Source organism: Cupressus sempervirens, chromosome 1, assembly GCF_028749045.1.
Source record: "Cupressus sempervirens isolate cs-2001-9-10 chromosome 1, ASM2874904v1, whole genome shotgun sequence".
In the NCBI taxonomy this organism is placed as follows: Eukaryota; Viridiplantae; Streptophyta; class Pinopsida; order Cupressales; family Cupressaceae; genus Cupressus; species Cupressus sempervirens.
In genome coordinates this window covers 204,422,741-204,443,407 of record NC_143118.1, presented here as the reverse complement: position 1 = coordinate 204,443,407, position 20,667 = coordinate 204,422,741, and the positions used below count along the sequence as shown (strand labels likewise).

Below are 20,667 nucleotides of genomic sequence, written 5' to 3'. Positions count from 1 at the left end.
ATTTTTAATGAATATTTAGTTAAATTTAAAGAATGTTAGTTGTTTTAATGAAAGTTTGGTTTTTTTTAATGTAGCTTAATTATTTTTATGTTTACATATTATTATAGTTAGTTTTATGTACATAGATTTGTATTTTTTTATGTTAGATAGTTTTTAACACAACAATAGTTGAAAATATTGAAAAAACATTGTTAAAACTATAGTTGGAAAAAATAATAGGTTTAGAAAATAAAAATCTCTAGGTTTACATAGAAAACAAAAAATACAAATCTAGTACTAGGTAGATAGAAAACCAAAAAAAAAAAACACACTCTCTCTCTCCTTACTTTCTTTGTGCTCCCCTCACTCTCTCTCTCTTCTCACTCTCCTCACTTAGATCTCTTTCCTAACATTCTCTCTCTCTCCAGTTTCTCTCTCCTCACTTATTGCTCCTTGTGCTCTCTCTCCACTTTCTCTCTCATCACTTTCTTCCTCCTCACATTAGATCTTTGCTCTCACTTTCTCTCTCCTCACTCTCTCTCCTTACTTTCTCTCTCTTGTCCTCACTCTTTCCTCAATTTCTCTCTCCTCTCACTCTCTCTAGACTTTACCTCTCCTCACTCTCTCTCTCCTCACTCTTTCTCTTCTCTCACTTTTTCTCTCCCCACTCTCTGTCTCTCTCTCTTTAGTGTCTCTCTCTTCACTTTCTCCTTAGTTTCTCTCGCCTCACTTTCTCTCTCCTCACTTTCTCTCTCCTTACACTCTTTCTCCTCTCACTCTCTCTCTCTCTATCCTCACTCTCTCACTCTCACTCTCTCTCTTCTCAATTTCTCTCTCCTCTCTCTCCTCTCTCTCTCCTCTCACTCTCTCTCCACTTTCTCTCTTGTCACTATCTCTCTCCTCTCACTCTCTCCTCTCACTTTATCTCTCCTCACTCTCTTCTTAGTTTCTCTTTCCTCTCACTCTCTCTCCCTTTCTCTCTCCTCTCACTCTCTCTCTCCTTTCACTCTCTTGCCACTTTCTTTCTTCTCTCACTCTCTCTTCTCTCACTTTCTCTCTTGTTACTCTCTTCTTAGTTTCTCTCTCCTCTCACTCTCTCTCCTCTTACTCTCACTCTACTTTCTCTCCCATCCTTTCTCTCTCCTCTCTCTCCCATCCTTTCTCTCTCCTCTCTCTCCTCTCACTTTCTCTCTACTTGCACTCTCCCCTATCACTCTCTCTCTCATCACTTTCTCTCATCCCCCTCTCTCTCACCTCTCACTCTCTCACTCTCTCCATTTTCTCTCTCCTCTCACTTTCTCTCTCCTCAATCTCTTCTTTATTTCTCTCTCTCCTCACTCTCCCCTCACTTTCTCTCTCCTCCCATCACTCTCTCTCCTCACACTATCTCTGTCTCATATTAATACCTAATCTTACCTATCAACACCTAATCTTGCAATATTAACACCTATCCTGACCTATTAACCCCTAATAAGACATAGATTAAGATTTAATATGGCCTATGTGCCCTTAATAAGATAGGTCTTAGCACCTAATAGGACCTCTTAATTTAAACAACATAGGCCTAATAGTCCACCTCTTAAATTGTAATAGTATAGGTTTTACAATATAATAGGGCCTAGTTAACATTTCATTTGCACATGTTACCCATGTAGATGACATCACATAATAGAGATCAGGGTCAGGGATAGGATTGTGGTCACCCTCAAGGTCAGGCATAGGATCAGGATCATGAGCAGCCTCAAGGTTAGGGATAGGATAATGGGCATGGACATTATCAGAGGCAGGGAGAGGGGGAAAGAGACAAGGACATGGAGTGCATGTTCACTCTTGCACTCCCAATATGGACGATATATTTCATTTTGTGTCTATGGAGATGGCACGAATCATATAGTTGATTGATAGATCTGTTGATCATTTATATAGAGGTATTTGTGAGAAGATTTATATGAGTTTTTGGGATCTTACTGATAGACTTAGATCACAGACTACATTTGCACCGCAATTTATTGATAGGATTTTTGCAAAGGTCAGAGCAGAGGTCTTGGGTGATCTGTCCTTAGCCTAGGTTCAGACCCTAGTCCCTAAGGAGATTATCAAATGAGAGGTATTCCCATATTATGAGGGTCACTCGTAGGTGAAGGGATAGCATGTTACGAGATGTGTTATGCCACAGATTGCATGCATAATATACCCTCAATTTCTCACAAGGCATTGTCATTATCCCAATAATGACCAAATAACATTATATTTTTCCTAGCAATTGTACGTGGATGTTCGTTTGGGGCACAACGTCAACTATTTAGATCTTTCAAGATATTATGAGTAGACCCAGTCAACCGAGATCATCTTCAAAGGCATCATCTTGTACTACATCTACCATGCTGAGTGATGAGGTTTATAGAGTTGTACTTCTTCCTACTCTGGGAGATATATGTGGCCTTAGTGGGGAGCACAAACATATGGATATGGCATTGTATTTTTTAGATTATCTAGTATAGGCATATTCATGCATTGCTGATATTCAGAGGATACCTTTACATCACGTCGCAGATAGGATTAGAGATACATAGTAGGGTGCATAGGACTTTGGTGCTCAACACTCAATAGAGCACCCATCACAACACTCAGCAGAGCACCCATCACAACACTCAGCACAACACTCTGATGCACATTAGTCTACTACAACTCCAGTTGAGGGGATACAAGTTGCAGATGTTACTATTACTACTAATGGACTAGACATTCTTAAGGAGCAGTTGCGAGAGTTGAGTCAGATTAAGGTTGGAAATAGTAGATGGGATCATATATGGAGATGATATTTGACCATAATACCACTGACTCTACACTTCCATCTCAGTTGGTTACCCCTTTGCACTCTACATTATTACAGAGGATTGACACGATTGGAGATAGAGTTTCTATTGATGACACTACATCATGTGTCATGGATGACCCTCTTTCTCCTTAGACCCAAGTGCCTCTTTTTAAATTTTTTTTTTTGTATGATAACTCAATTCTATAAATAAGTATGTATACATGAATTGATATTTGTGAATGAATAATGCTTTTCTAGACATAGGTAGCAAAGCCTATTGCTTCTAGTGTGGGATCTAATCGTGGAGGGAGTAGAGGCATTATTGATACGACGCCCACTATTGGTGGGAGTATAGATATGATGGATGTGACACCCACTAGCACTCTCGTGGAATTTAAATTTAGACTTTTAAATTAATTTTACTTTCACACACACATGTATGTATGTATGTCTAATGAATTGTTATACACTAAATTTGCAGGGGTCAATCTATTCGTATGCTCTTGGACAACTCTCTAGTTTAAGATGTATCCACGATATGTTTAGTTTATCATTTATCTTTTGAGTTTGACATATACACATGTTTATATTTGACATTTATATATGTATTTACATTTATGCACATGTTTAAGGTCCATTTATGACACATGACATATTTATATGATTCATCTGATTAGACATTTTATACATGTTTCTAGTTTATGCTCTGTGTGATATATCTTTGTAGTTTATGATGAGACATGTGATCTAGATCCACATGTTTCTAGTTTATGATTACATGTACATGCGATTGGTTCAATTTCTACGTTCAATTTAATTTCTAGGTTTATGATTACATGTGATTGAATGAATTACAAGTGGTTGATTACATTTGCAATGTTGATTGAATTACATAGTTTAGATATTATTTACATGTGATTGATTACATGTGTGGTCTTGATTCAACTTAGGTGATTCAATATGTTATAACTTGCACACATAAATTAAATTAGATACTTTCACGCTATTAATAGCCACTTACATAAACAATGCAAGAATGAATTGAGGGAATTGAATAAAACATGTGTCCCTCAACTATTCAAATGCATGTAGAAATATGAAATTACAACTAATATAATAGACCTAAATATAAATTAATCTAGAGTGAATAGCATTTACTCTAACATTTATAACCTAAATTAGCTCGTTGCAACAAGTATGGTCCCAAACTCTCATATTCAAAAATCTATTGTAGAGTTCCTTACCTCTACACACCTTTCATTAGATGCTTGGATAAACACCTTTCATTAGTTGCTTGGATAATTTATATCATTAAGTACTAGTTTGAAAATTAACCTTGGAGATGAATTAGGTATCTTTCCCTTTAATCACTAAACTAAAAACATGTTTGGAGATGAATTAGGTATCTTTCCCTTTAATCACTAAACTAAAAACATATTTTACATCTAAATATAATTTATAGGAAAAAATTCTACTTACTTTTTTATAAGCTTTCTTAAAATGCAAAAGAAATCTAAAAAATTGCAACATATGTAATAAATAAATAAAAAATCACAATTAACTTGCTCAAAATTAGTTATAACAAACCAAGAAATTATTATCAATTATATATTACTCCAGATCTTGAAAATTTATATTTGAATCTAATTTTTTATTGTAAAATATATAAAAATCATGGTCTACATTATTTATTACGATCTTTAAAAAAGAAAAAATTCAATACGATATCAAAATACTACCGGAAAATCTTCAAAATATTATATAATTTAAATTTTACAACTGGATGATTTTGAACAACCTTTGCCTTCTGTTTAGAGGCATAACTAGCAAGGACATCCCTTCATCCTAATTAAGCAAGAACTGACTTAAAATGTAATAAATTAAAACATGTCACAAGGTGCTTAACTTCGTTAAGCTTGTGAAGATGAATATTGAAAAACAATGTTACACCTCGAACCATTGAATTTCCCCAATAACAAACAATGGTATTCATTGAGCCATCAAGCAACCTCATGAATGGTGCAGTGACTAATTGTGTCATCTGCCAACATGCAGGAGGCTGCTACTAAAATCAGCTCTACTGAATTCCTCTGGAGGCAATGCATCCATGGGTTTTCCAGGATTCATGTCTTTAGGCTCGATATAAAGCTTAGCTGCTTTAAGCCCTTCCACAACCTCACTCATGGTGGGTCTCCTGGATCCTTCAGACTCCACACATTGAATTGCCAGATCAACAACATAATTGAAACATTCCATCTCATTTTCACTTAAAGACAACCTCTTATCTATGATGTCTGTGAGGCGACGAGAAGATGCTTGGTCTGCCTCTGCATGGAGCATTACCTATCATGAAAATACTCTTCATCAATCTTTCTGAATCGAAATTTCCAAATTGTTAAAGATGGTGATTAGAATTAAACCATACCCATTTCACAATGTTGATTTCTTCCTCACAGTCAGCATTTTCGTTGATTGGTTTTCTCCCGCAGATCATCTCCAGCAAGACCACTCCAAAGCTAAAGACGTCACTTCTCTCTGTCAACTTGTTGGTACTAAAATACCTTCAATCAATCAAGGCAAGTTAAAATAATCCGTCAGTAAACAGCCCTTTTATCAATTCAAAGTTTCAAATTGTTTGTTTTATTTGCCTTGCAACCCGAAACCAAATAAATTTGCGGGGCATAAAAATCTCTACTCTGGATCCATGTATCCCATTGTTCCTTTGACTTGGGTAGTCACATGAGATTTTGCATCATCTAGAAGAATTCTCGAAAGACCAAAATCTGCAACTTTTGCCCTCATATTCCTGTCCAGGAGAATGTTTGAACTCTTCACATCTCTATGAATGATTCTCGGTGTGGCCCTCCAATGCAGGTATTCCAATCCTTCAAATAAAACAGTTTCAGATGAGGACGGTTTCGCAAGAAGAAAAGAGAGAAAATCCTTATATTAGTTCTTGGGGTTTTTAAAAGAAGAAAACAGACAAAAACTCTTTTAATTCTGCTGAACAAGGTAGAAATGTAGTACCTTCTGCTGCATCTAGGGCTACTCGAATCCTAGCTTTCCAATCAAGGGTACATGGGTTTGCCAAAGAGCCTGTCAAGAAAACAAATTGAGATCCATATGAATTAATTCATCTCCCTTTATATGTTGAATACTTAATCTTGAAAGTTGATGATGCAGAGCATTTGGACTCGCTAACTAATTTTGCATCACCAAAACAATAATCCGTTTTTATATTTAAGATTTTCAGTTCTAGTGTAGGTTGAAGTTTCAAGAACATATTTTGGAGTGAAAAAATTAAAAAAAATTCTCATCAATATTTGGCTTTCATTTTAAGAATCAGCAACCAATAGCAACAAATGCTATCGAATAATCAAAGATATCAGACTTCAAATAAGAAGCGAAGGCATGGAGATTTGAAGGGTTGTAGGCATGAAGTGAATAGAGACATTGTAAAATTTCTGGGTTTTGTCTTTTGTTACAACCTTTATATATATTTATTTATTTATTTATTTATTTAATATTTTTATTTTTTGTCTTTCTTTTTCCTTTTCTTGACGATTTTTTTGTTTCAAGACGTGTTTATGTAGATGGGCTGTAAGATCGAATAGTTTGACCCCAATCTTGACTGCAGCAGTCAACCTACCATGGAGGTGATCTGTGAGCGATTTTCCACCCATGTACTCGTAAACAAGCATAAGCTCCTTCGAGGAGTCGCAGTAGCCAAGTAAACGCACCAAGTTCTTGTGATTCAAGATTGAAAGAAGATCAACCTGCTTGGGGAGAAAAACAGCATAATATTTTAGCATTACATATAAAATTTTGCAACTTCAATCAGAAAACAAATATGGTATGGCACATTTATGCAGTACCTCATTTTTGAACTCTCCTGGTCCTTGCTTCGATGTAGCTGAGAGTACTTTCACAGCGATTTCATTACCATCCAGTAATGTACCATAGAAGACACTACCAAAACCCCCTTGGCCAATGTTGTGGGTGAAATTCTGTGTCGCTGTCTTCAGCTCCGCCATGCTAAATAAACGAGACCTTACAGGGTTTGGTGCCTTGGCCGCTAAATCTGCACTGGCATCTGGGTTCCAAATTCCAATCAGAAAATGCCACAGCCAAAAGATAAAATTCTAAAGGCAACGTCTTTAAGGAACATTTAGTTTCAATTGAACACTCATTTATGGAGGAACAAGGTGAAATCGATAACCTCACCTTGTTTTGCAGAGTGTCTTCTATGACAGACGAGCATTGATATGAAAAGTAATAGAACAGAAAGGATGCCGCCAATGATTGATCCTATCATCACCCCTTTGTTTTTACCTTTGGGCCGGATAAGATAAGGATTCCCAGAGGACCTGCAAATCATTATAAACTCCTTTTTCTTCTCAAATATTTCATAATTATCAGCCTAATTGAATTTTTACATAGTCACAATCTCTGCAAGAACGCGTCTCATGAGGGGTGCTCTGCAATTTTGGATGATTTCAAAAATTTGGCAGTCCGCTGCAAATGCTGAGCAGTCTGCTATTTTGAAACCCAGTTTTTGGCTTTCTCATAAGACAAATGAATTTATTGCAGACCCCTTCAAGGCTTGTTTTGGATAGGTTTATAACTTTCTTCTGAAATATTTCATGCTGGGCTTTGAAGAAAACTATTGTAAACAGTAAAATTCCCATGTACCTTGGCCTACAAGCAGGTCAAAACTGTCAGGGAACAGCATTTCTCTGTTAGAGTTCATTAGTTTCAGTTTTGTCTTCTTTTCTTTAAAAACTCTGATTGCAAGGTACAGAAGGGTCCAGGAAAATAATGTTAGGGCTCCTGAAGTTTTCCAATTTGCTAAAAGTGATGGGCAAAAAGTCAATAAGGACATTATGTTGATTAAGGATTCATGTTTATCAATTGAGGAATGCTGACAATCCCAATAATATGTTTCCTACTTATCATGTGCTGAGTTCAAAAGAGGAATGATGATATGGATTAGAATATATTATATGGTATTACCCAATGAGTGGTTTTACCCTTTTCCATCACACGTGAAATTATGGAATTCCAATGCATTAGCCAGAGTTGTGCTACAGAAGGCAACAAGACTCCCATTCAAAAGTCTTAATCTTGTTAATAAGCCTTTTAGATCAGAACCCATGACATAACCCTAAGGCAAATTATGCTTGATACAGGTACAAGACCCCCAGATGGATTATTCAAGATGGTACCATGTGTCAGCTGGGCCAGAGCAATCCTAACATAAATAAAAAATTGTGTCTAAACTGAGTTTGATTCCTGGTGAATCAAGTAACACAAGAGCTGAGAGCTAAGCTGGTAACTGTAATAAATTAACCATCACAATATTATTCTATCGTTTAATTGTGAAATAAAATAATGTAAGAATTCAAACCAATTTTTGGTAACTGATTTGGTGTGAAAATCAGGATAGAATTCTAAGTATGCTGCAACTGAACAAAACAAGACAACATTGTCTAAGCACACTTTGTCAGACATTCTGTAGGATAATACTGCAATTACAATATTGTGTTTCTAAACTTCATTTATGTTTTTCGATTACCAAAGAGCAGTGCTATTAGCATTTCTGCTCTAAACTATTTGTTTTTGGACAACTCACCAACCATTCAGACTCATTGCTACAAAATAGTCCAAAATGTATCCACGAAACCCATTTTCTTACAGATTCTGTAAAATGACATGGACAGGAAACCAAGAACAAAATCAGTTTTTGCTGTAAATGCCAGAGGACCCCCTCATTAATTTTAACAATTTTTGTTTTGCGAGTGACAGAATGTTTGAATTGTACATTTTTGGGGAAATTTTGTCGCGATTGAATTGGATGCAGGCTTTTGCGAAAAGGAAACATTTTGAGGGCACATTGTGAAGTATTTTCAGTAGCAGCAAGAAAAGAAATTTGCAGGATCATAACACTACCTCCTTGGTTCACTGTTAATCAAAATGCATTCCTTGAAAATTTTCAATATAAAATTCAGACTAGACCCTGATTACCTGAAATCCAATTTATGATTCAAAAGACCATTAGGAATTACTCCACTAAAATTGTTGTTTTGTATGTAGCTGTCAAAAAGAGAAAAAAACAGGTTTTAATACAAAATTACTTTCCAGTCAGATGCAAATTCTTTTCATGTCAAGCACACATATAAAGGAAGAGAAACTTACAGCTCCCGTAAGTTACGCAGTGTGGAGAGACAGGGTGGCATGGGGCCATTGAACCTGTTGTTTTGGAGATGTCTGAGAAACAAATTTTAAAACATTGTTTTTTGTTAGCAAAGAAAAAACACTGAGAAAGAGGTGGAAGTAATTTAGGAAACAAAGGTTATGTGTCTAGAATGATCTTACAGTTTCTCCAATCCGGTTAAACTGCACACATAGTTCAAAGACCCTGATAGATTCCTTGCAGACAAATCACTAATTTCATATAAAAGAAAATATTTGTCAGCTCTTGGTAAAGTAATCAATTTGTCAAAACTTTTATACATTTTAAACTTGGAGAGTTGAAAATACATTTCTGATATTCTAACTAGATTGTCTTTGGTGCACTTGATTCCATCCCACTCAATACCAAAGCAAGGATCTGATATCCAGTCACTCATGTTAAATTCATTTTTCATACCCAGAAGTGCACTAACTGCAATCGACAAGATAAGGCAATTAGAGATTTCAGGCTTCCAACATCAATAAATTAAGAAAAAAATATTCAAAAAGAAAAGCTGTGACAAGCAACTGAAAGAACTATACATTTGGTATGACTCTTTATAGTCTATCAATACAACTTGAGAGATTCATGTCACGTTATCAAGAGATCAATTATACAAGATAGAGATATAATTGTCTTACCATCATCTCCAAAAGTCTCAGGTTCTGTATCAATAATGTTATAACGCTCCAGAGCATTTATAAGAGGCCCACGGCTGGAATTCCCCTGCCCTTTTATTGAATCAAGAGATATTATTACTTCTCTTGCTTGTATACTTGGTAGATTAACCTCTGTCTTAATTATGTAACTATCCATAGAGAAATTTACAGTGGCAATTGCAATGCCATTTATTGTAACATTGAAAATCCTTGATTGAGAGGTGTTCACGCCTTCAATCTCTCCAAAATACAGGGCAATTAATGTCTTTTGCTTTACTTGTGTCACTTTTAGAAGCAACTGGCTGATGTTTGCTTTTGCAACTATTGCTGTTTGCATGACCTCACTAGGAGGGTAGTTGCTGCTACTATTGTCACTAGAAATCGCTGCTATAGTACTTCTATTTACAACAAGACTGCTGTTATATATATCCCCTTTACTGTTGATTTGCCAGATGCGATCATAGTCATCCTGAGGATACCTGATTATGACATAATTTGTGTTTATATTTCAATCAAACAAAGTAATTTCTCAGAAAAATGTTAAAGACAACCTTTTCAAACATCTATTTTTTAAATCAGGTTAAATACTAGAACCATTTTTGTGGTATGAGACGCCTACAAGTGAGGTAATACTTCAGTGAATTCAATAATAGAGACACCCCTTAGTCATGCCAAAGTAACCTATCCAAGGAACTTAAAACTTAGAAAGAAAGTTAACTTATATTTCTGTCAATAAAAATTCAGAAATTAAATTAATAAGTAATTTAGTCTATCATGAATTTAAATTTTGTGTTGTGCTATTGTAGGATTGCCTGATGGGAAATTATTTTGCTTAACATTTTGTGTCCTTTTTCCTCACCCAACTTGAGCATTCATCTTCCCTTAAATGAAGATCTTCCTTTCATTGACAAGAACAGCCCTGAATCTGGAATCTTGAAGAGGAATTCAAATGTTGGGTGTTATAAAATCTTTTGCTGATTTTTGAAACGGCACAATACAAAAGCTCATTAATTTTCATAAATGCACAAAATAGATCCGAGAGCCTTCAACACTACATATCTCATAGAATAGGCAACAACAGTGTATAAATCATGATGATTTTATCAAGTGTCAATTACATTTATTTTGAATTGAATTTGCTAATCATATTGGCTAATGATCTACTTAGCACTGATTACATCTAAGGTTAAACATGTTTGAATCAAAATTGCTAATCATATTATTTGAGTGTTGGCTTACATAAATCTATTTCTTATCAGTATTAAAGTATTAATGATCCACTAAGCATTTATTGCATCTAAGGTTAAATGTGTTTGAATCAGAATAGTGGTACTAGGATGAGTAACCTCATAAAGAGTCTCAATACTTCATTCTTGTAAAGTTTTCCCTCATAAATTTGAAATAAATAAATAATCTATATTTTATTAAACCTGACTCAACACATAATGTCACCTTTGTAATGTCATCCTCTTTGTAATGTCAAGGCACTAAAGGGTCGAGACAACGAAGGGTTTTCACTTTGTAACATCAAGAGTGAAGACAATTTTATATTATCTTCTAGTTAGAATGTGCAGTGATACTACAGATTGCTATCATTTGTTACAAGAGATCGATACTAAGGAATTTTATTATCGTCTGTCTATGTTACCGGATTTGCATGTCTGACCCAGGAACCATATTCGCATTTAGATCTGCAAACTGGTATGTCTTGGGTCCGCACAGGGTCCAGATTTGACCATGTGGGTCTGTCCGGATCTGTAGACCATGAATCCGGGAGGACCTGCAAGGTCAAATCCGGATCTTGAGTAGCTCTAGGCCGGACCAGTCGAGGATCCCCACAGACCTGAGGGAATCCAACACAGATCTGGACTGATCCCCAAGGACCCACAGGGATAAACATGAAAAGTAGACCCAAAACTTGGAAAAGTTGATTTTTTATTGTTTTTTTTTTTGGCTTCAACCCTAAAACGACCCTTATTTGGACTTCTCAAACACATTTCATGACTCATTTGCTCTCTCCATCTTGCAAGTTTGAAGTGAGGTGATTGTATTCGAAGGAGATGGATTGTGGAGTGACAAATACCTTCGAAAAGGCAGATTTGATTGCTGAAGGTATGCATTTCAACCAAATTCATTAGTTTTTCATAGATTGTTTCAAGTTTTTGAAAACTTCCAAAAAAATTATAAGTTTTTGTAGAAGTTTTGAGGTGTGTTTTTTTTTCCATTTTTGTTATAGATTGCAACAATGAGTAGTCAAAGCTCAGCAGGTGGGCAGGGATCTCAACAATTTAAAATTGATAATGGGTTTCTTTATGGAGAAACTAATTTCTAAAGGTGTTGGAGGTGGGCAATTTATTTGGAAATGTATTTTTTGCAATGTACAATAAAGAAGTTTCAACTCGCAAGTCAAACTTCATTTTTTGGGCCTTGGGGGTAAAGGGATTAATATGTGTGAGGGGTCAGATAAGAAGGGGTTGCCCCCTGGCAATTACAAACATTCGCAAAAGAACAAGAAAATGCTGACAAATTATTTACAAAAAGGAAACAAGGTGCTTATTTTGGGAAACAAAAGACAATGACACCACCCACTCAACAAGCCTCTAGACCAAGCCTCTAGACATCCCTTCTTGCCTATGCCTTCTAGGGAGGATGATGATGTAGAAGAACCACAAATCACTACTTGGCCCATCAGATGGCGCCTTCCAAAATGAGCTGAGAGATATTGTTGATGAAAAACTAGGGCGTTGCCTCTATGTGAATGGTGTTCCATTCAACTTAGTAAGATCACCTTATTGGAGGGAGATGGTCCAAGCAATAAATAATGCACCATGTGATTAATAAGCCCCTGGATAAGAAAAGGTGTGCACCACCTTATTACATAATGAGAGGAAAAATGTAGAGGTCCAAATAAAACCAATAAGAGATTCTTGGGTTCAAATAGGTGTGTCTATTATCTTTGATGGATGAAAATATTGCAAAAACCGTCCCTTGTTATTGTTGTGTCCTCAAAGTGGCAAAGTTTTTAAAGGCATTTGACTATGAGGTGGAAGTAAAAGATGCAGAGTTTATTGCCTAGATTCTCATTGATTCCATAGAGGCAATGGGTAGTGATAATGTTGTCCAAGTAATTAAGGACAATGCAAAAGTTTGTAGGGTTGCAGGTGCTTTGGTAAAGGTTACATATGATCACATCTTTTGGATGTCGTGCACTGTCCATTCCCTCAATTTGGTGATGCAAGGCAATTGGCACCCAAATAGGATAGGTGAAGAAATATATGAGGGTGAGGAGATTCAAATGTTTGTGACAAACCACCATTTGTCACAAGCAATTTTCGTAACTTTCTCCAAATTATTGAAGGTAAATTCTAAAATTTTGTTTATTTAGTTTTATTTATGATTTATCATTTTATATCAGGTTTTGCATAATTAAATGTGTTACTAACTTACAATTGACATGTTTTTAGGTGGCTGAAACCTGTTTTGGATCACACACAAACGTCCTTACATGACTTGTGAGGGTAAACGATGCATTGTAATAAATTGTTATTAGCAACCAATGTGGCATTTGGAAGCAATCCAATACAGCAAGGGCCCAAAAGGTGAAGGAAATGATATTGGATGATGGTTGGTGGGCTCATGTGGATTATGGATTGGAATTCACCAAGCCTATCATGTCTATGCTTCAATTTTCCAACATAGATAAACCATGCTTGGAGGACATCTATGATGTCATGGACACCATGTTGGAGAAAGTAAAATTAGTAAGTTATAATACAATCCTCTATCCTTGTTTATTGAGAGATATCTAAATCTTTAACTAACATAATTTATATCAAGATAACTTACATGAGCATCATTTGTTATTCATATCCTAGGTCTTACAAAGGAGAGAGAATGATTTTAGGGATGCCTTATACAAAAAGGTGGAAGCAATTGTTCTTCGCCATTGGAACGAGATGACTACACATTTTCACCTCCTAGCATAAACTCTATCTCCCAGTTATCATAGCCCAAAGGTATTTGCTATTCTGGCTAGAGTAGCACCATATAGAGATGTTGAGGTTGCTAGTGGGTATGAGAGGGCATTTAGTAGTATCTTGAAAGATCCAAAGGTGGGAGCAAATGTTAGGACAGAATTTGGAATATTCATCTAGGAAAAGATGTAGACCCTATTGTTGTGAATGACAAAAGAAGAATGGATGGTATCACTGGTGGTACCTTCATGGGCAAGATTGTGTGTACCTCCAGCCTCTTGCAATTAAGATCCCATCACAAGTAAGTTTATAAATTTCAAGTGTTTTTCTTTAATTTTTTGGTCACTTGCAATGTAGAATTTAATACTTAACACTCTTGAATTTATCTTGTCTTTTTCATTTTTAATTTTGTTTGTTTTCTCTCTAGATTATGATCTCTTCTGCCACCGAGTGGAATTGGAGTACATACTCCTTTATCCACCAAGTAAAGTGTAGCCAGTTGGGTTCAAAATAAGATGAAGACTTGGTGTTTGTTCACAACAACTTGCTCCTCCTAGCATGAAAGGATCCAAAATACAAGAAGGGGGCAGAGAAGCTTTGGGATGTGGTACTCAGGTTGCTGACTTGGATATGACTATTCAAGATCTTGCTAGAGCCACTTTATTTGATTTGGATGATGATGAGGATGACACAACACCCTCTAGTGCTAGTGGAACTGATTTTGGTTCCAATGATGATGATAATCTAACACCTGCAGCTATTTAATACCCCAATGACCGCATTTTTGATAATCCATTTGATGATTGATGAACACTTACATGATTCATGAATATTGAATAATGCTTCAAACGCTAAGCTATAAGTATATTTTGAGTTTTTATTTTGTAATTCAGTATTTGATGCAATGATTTTATTTTGAATCATAATGATAATGTTTATCTTTGACATTTGGCTTTGATCAATGATCAAGCATCATAGATTCATACTATGAAATAATTTAATTTTACAAGTATGAACATTTCTCTTGTTTTTTTAATATATATACGCATGAATCCTTATGTGTGATATTGGGGGAAACAAAAATCACAAATCAATGAAACAGATTCTCGAACCCGAATTTGTCCCCGAGTCTAAGTCGGCAAATGAGTTGCCTACATATCAATAGGTGCTATCATCACAGCTTCAGTTCGGCCTAGTGTTTGGACAATTTGTAAATTAACCTTTTGCTCTTTCATTAAATATAAGCGATATATTTGTGGCTGGGGTTTCCTCCCTTAAGTTGGAGGCTTTTCACAAGATAATTCATTGTGTCCATTGTTGTATCTGTTATTTCTGCTCTATCTCATTTCTGATCATAAAAACTAACATGGTATCAGAGCCAAGGCTTCAAAGTTCATATGCATATTTTGGTTTTATTCCTTTGGGGGACAAAGGACGATGGTTTGGGCCCTATGCATGTATGTGCAGATGCAGAGTGCCATATATGGAGGTCCAAACCAATGCCTATTTGAGAGGAGATGCTGGCGTTGTTGGGAGCTTATGTTTTGTCAGAGGAACACTCCAATTTTGATGTTGTCACCGTACATATTGCAACACCTTTCTATATGAGTGGATTTAGAGGATTGTGTTGTTGACCCAATAGAAGGAATGTAGGAGTTGGAATTGTTTAAAAGATTATTTCTTTTCATGTGAAATTTCACTTTTACCATGCTGCCTCCATTAACAATGGTGTGTGGGGCCTAGATTGACATGAATAAATCAGTCTTGCAGAGAGGAATTGGATCATTTATTCGTTTGCAAGTCATGTATCAAAGGCTCTAGGAATGGTGTTAAATACAAATTCTTTGATACAACCTTATTGGTTTTGGGTGCAATGTGTTTAGGGCAGCGTAAGAATCTGCAAGAATGTCTTGCAACTAGAATGCAGAGTAGGGACCGTTTCCTAGCCATAAGGGTTCAATGGATTTTGATCTTTGATAGAAAAAAATTGAAGTTCTGAGGTCTGATAATGGGGGTTAGTACACCTCCAGATTATTTCATAACTACTGCATTGAGGCAAGTATCAAGAGGGAGTTCTACCATGATTTCGTGGTGTAGCAAGAAAGAGAAATTTGTGGCCCAAAGCACTACAAAAGCCAAATACATTGCAGCGTGTGTATCAACTCAAGAAATAGTGTTACTTTGAAAGCTCCTTGCAGGATTGTTAGGTCAAACATTGGAGCCAACTGCAATTCATTGTGAGAATTGCACATTTTCGAGATAAGTTTGGTGTTGTGGAAAATGTTGCCCTTGCTGAGAGTGAGTCTCAACATCAGTGATTCTTGCTACTTGCTAAAATGCATATTTCTTTGAGAAAAAAAAATGTGAGGCGAAAGTCCTCTGAGAGTTGTTGCTCTTTCCACTCATGGGAATATCCATGGTAGACATTATGTTGGGAGCCTCCATGAAAATACTATGTTGAGTGACTTTGTGATGAGCACTTGTGCACATGCTTCTTTCCACACATGGGAGTAGCCATGGTGAACATCATGTTGAGTGACTCCATGACATTATCACATTAAGAGATTCCGTGATAAACTCTTTTCGACAAATGGCCATTGTGGGTCTCATGTTGAGTGACTCCATGACATTATCACATTGAGAGATTTCGTGATAAACTTTTATCGACAAATGAGTGTAGCTATTGTGGATATCATGTTGAGAGACCCCATGACATGAATATTTGGAAAGATACCTCCTTAGCTAAGAGGGAGTGTTGGTGTTATAACGCAGGAGCTATCATTCCCTCCTATATTTGAAATAAATAAATAACCTATATTTTATTGAAGCCAACTCAACACATAATGTCACCTCACTTTGTAGCCTCAAGGCACTGAAGGGTCAAGATAACAAGAGTCTTCATTTTATAATATCAAGACAATGAAGGGTTGAGACAATTTTATAGATTCTTCTGGAGGTGGAATTCACAGTGATACTACAGATTGAAATCTTCTATTTCAGGAGGTCGATGCTAGGAATTCCACTGTCGTCTAAATATTGATAGGTGCTATCATCATCGCTTCAGTTCAGCCTTTGGTCAAATTGTACATCAGTTCTTCTGCTCTTTCATTAAATATAAGTGAAATATTTGTGGCCGAGTTTTTCTCCATAAAGTTGGACGGTCTTCTAGGCTAATTCGTTGTGTCCATTGTCATATATGTTATTTCTACTTTGTCTCATTTCTGATCATAAAAACTAACATTAACTACTAATAGAAAGATACCAAGAATATCTCCAGAAAGAATTAATTATACTTTGAAAATATTTTAACAGAACAGACTCAACTTTGATCTATAGAGAATGAGTAAGAATGGAGTATAATATCATTCTGTCTGGATTCAACTAAACAATCTGATGATTTTATTAAACAACGTCAGAGAATATCAGGGGATAATGGAAGCCAAATGTATATTGCTATATTGTATTCCTAACCCTATACTGAAAAGGTAGTTCCAATTATAACTTTTAACTGTGGATGTATTGTAATTTGGACCATATATGTGGCCATCTCCAATAGTGTAAGTTGAACTTAATCTAGCAACGAGGTAAGGAGTGCTTCCCAAAATCTCCTGGTATAAATCTTCAAGATGTAAGAGTTTATTGGACTTGGAAAGCCTTGAGTCCTGACTGATTGTATAACTTTAAAATAAAGAGCACTGCTTTTCATCGGCTTAATTGTATCTCTACAATGTACAAAAAGAAACTTCTGTAAAGAAAACATACCTGATAAGGGATTTCCCACCCAAATCATATCTTGATATAGAATTCAGCATCAGTCCCTTGCCTTGCAGTGCATACATGCCAATAGAAAGCTTTCTTAACTGAATTGCAGATACAAAAGGATCATTACCATCCAATATGCGAATAAGGCAAACATATAGTGTTTTATCGGAACCAGAAGTCAAAATCTTTTCAGTATCCCATTTTTGGGATCCTGTGACTGCAATATTCTCCATCTGTCTATAGAGCATACCCTGCGTCTCCACAGAGACATTGAAGCTTGGAGGACTTCTTTTTCCATCGTAATTACCATAATGAAACCACAGCCTTAACAAATAGGGCATTTCAGGATCCACAGGCAATCTATAGCAAGATTTATTATAAGGCTTTGGAAAGAAACGTAGAGACTGCAAGTGAGAATCTAAATCTACACTAAAGTTGCTAACGTTTGCCTTTCCACCAACAGCTATGTATTCATTGGAGTCAATAGTCCATTCCATTTTTGTCTCATTATGAGTGTAATTTCGCGTGGCACCACAATCGAGATTCAGAAAGCCTGTCAACATAAGAATGAAACAGGTTTCATTTTTACTTATACATTTTTCCAGTCTGTAATAATTTACTTCATAAGCTTCAAATTAAGAAAATCAAACCAGTTATTTTTTTTAAAGATTTGACAGCAATAACAACAATCTTATATACTTACAGGGTAAACATACATTGTATGGATGACATAGTTATGTACATTGCAATATTGTTATTACAGGGTAAACATACATTGTATGGATGACATAGTTATGTACATTGCAATATTGTTATTAGTATTCAATTGTATAGTTTTCAAGTGGATATCATTGGTCCATGTTTTATGAGTAATGGTTAACAAGAACCTATTTCTTATGAGAATGAATGGAACACCTTAGTACGTATTGCATTTGGGTGATACGCACAGAGGTGAAGCATTAAGCCTTCCCAGTATGTCATCCATCCAAGCCCAAACGCACTTGATTATAAAACTTTCTCAAGGTTAAGCCCATTTAACTTGTAACTACAATTGAAAAACTTTTAACTATTGCTGTACTTTAGGGACCATTCAGTATAGAACCCCTTTAGCTCAGAATTATAATTGAGACTGTTCATCTCATTCAGATTTCAAAGCCAACTAAATGAGTCTGATAGGGAGAATTTCTAAAAAAAATGTTGGCAGAATTTTGTTTTTTCAAGATTTTCACATGATTTCATCATCAGAATAAAACATGAGCAACACTTCATATCCTGATGATGGAAACTGAACTGAAAAATAGTCTTTACAGAGTTTCTTTTACAGACATCTAGAAATTATTTTAAATCTTTGTGGGAATATTTCCGATAGAACATGATATTATAAAATTGTACCGACATACGTACATTTTTGTTCTTCCAGGAGCATTTCGGCCTTAAGACTGTTCATCAAATATCAGATTTAAAAGCCATTTCAATGTTTTATGGTGAGGACAATTCCCAAAACAAATGTCGTACAGATTGTGTTCATTCGGAATTTCACAGGAGAACATCATCAGAATAAATCACGAATGACACTTCATGTCCTGATGATGGAAACAAACCTGGAAAAACGGTCTGTGGAGAGTGTATTTCCAAGGCATCAAAACGTTATTTTATTTGGGACCAAATATATTTTGTCATTCTTTTGAACCAAATAACTCCCATACCTGTTTGAGCCGCGGCGGAGGAAAAGAACAAAGCGAGTATCACCCATCTAAACTCCTCCATCTGTTCTCACACAGAACCCTTACAAATAACTATTCATTAGAATATCAAGCTCATATAATACAATGGAGAGCCCATAATTGCTTGTGAATAACGTTTGAATCTTCTTGGCATGTGCTCGGTAAGACCCGACAATTATAGAGCAAACCATTAAAGATCATCCCAAGTCCAATCGTACTCTATATCCGACAGCAAATCTGCTTAACTTTAGGCGTTCGCATTTTCAAAGGCCGTGTTCAAAACGCCTGTGACAAGACCTTTAATCTGGATTTAATCGTTATACTCGGATTAAAGGTCTTGTTGCAGGCCTTTTGATGCCTTGACAGATCCGTGTTGACTGGGTTTCATGGGCGACTCGAGAGTCCGCGGAATCAAAATTTAAACTTTCTAGAGTACAGCTGAATGTAAAAGAGGCGAAAAGACTTCGTCACCAACTTGTTAATGTTTGATTTAAGGTCTCTAATCAAGATATATTAGACTTGATCTTGTATCTTATGCTTCAGGACTGAGGTTTCAGTCTAAGTTGGTCAAAAGATGGGAAAAACGCGTCGTTTAGTTAAAGTTGAAGATCACGGTGATAAATGTAATTATGAATGGATGTATTTTAGTTCTCCATTATTAAATCAATTGAAAATGTACAACAAACAAACCTTTTTTTTAAATCGAAAAATGCAATTTATAAAAGAAAGAATAATAGTTAAAAGAAGAAGACAAATTACAGTTTATATTACAATAAAGTGTGTTTGGGACAAAGAGCATAAGAACAATAATTAAAATCTTAATGTAACATTTAAGAATCACATATAAGGTTTTTTAGGCAAAGTTCTTAGGAGATAAAGTACATAGTCATATATGCTAGCATCATCAACATGTAGTCATTGAAGTTGAAGAATACAATAATATGTAATCATAAATAGAGGTATTTTAGTTCTTCATCTTTAAATCAATTTTAAAATGTACAATTAACAAACAACATACAACAGAGTGTGTTTGAGGCAAGAGTATAAGAAAGATAATGAAATGTTAACTTGAAAGAAATTTGCATCTAAGTTTCTTTTAGGCAAAGTTCTTAAAGGACAAAGCCCAATAGTCATGCACATTATCTTCATCAACATGTAGTTGTTACATGGAGTATCACAAGACCTTTGTTTTTCTAAGAAATTCAAAATGGGCATTTATCTATCTACAACTAAGATTTAGAGGTGTGACTCATCATGCAACTCATTTAAAACAACATGTCTAGTTCAAAATGTCATAAAGATGTTTATATATATATATATATATATATATCTTAACATGAAAGTTATTTGAATCATTTGTCATTGCACCAAAAGATCAATATGTCAATGCCTGATACAAATGCCAAATTTAGGACCCACTAGAGGTAGTTAAGCCATGTCACAAATCTCCAAGGAGGTGTTGACCACCAAGTCAACAACAATCTCCCCCTCAACACCAAGGGAAGACTCAAACCCATGA

At 35.6% G+C, this 20,667-nt stretch overlaps 1 protein-coding gene across 1 annotated transcript; it reads right to left on the bottom strand.

Annotated features, from left to right (window-relative positions):
* Nucleotides 1–4,530: 4,530 nt before the first annotated feature.
* LOC149576835 (putative LRR receptor-like serine/threonine-protein kinase At1g67720) lies at nucleotides 4,531–19,504 on the bottom strand. Its single transcript, XM_089820380.1, has 14 exons — nucleotides 19,131–19,504; nucleotides 17,425–17,977; nucleotides 9,671–10,167; nucleotides 9,338–9,461; nucleotides 9,173–9,241; nucleotides 8,993–9,064; nucleotides 8,822–8,890; nucleotides 7,022–7,164; nucleotides 6,673–6,890; nucleotides 6,447–6,573; nucleotides 5,825–5,893; nucleotides 5,493–5,682; nucleotides 5,223–5,358; nucleotides 4,531–5,140 (listed from the first exon to the last, which is right to left on the bottom strand). The coding sequence occupies exons 1-14, from the start codon at nucleotides 19,189–19,191 to the stop codon at nucleotides 4,835–4,837; spliced, it is 2,634 nt and encodes an 877-aa protein (XP_089676506.1). The 5' UTR covers nucleotides 19,192–19,504; the 3' UTR covers nucleotides 4,531–4,834.
* Between the last annotated feature and the right edge of the window lie 1,163 nt (nucleotides 19,505–20,667).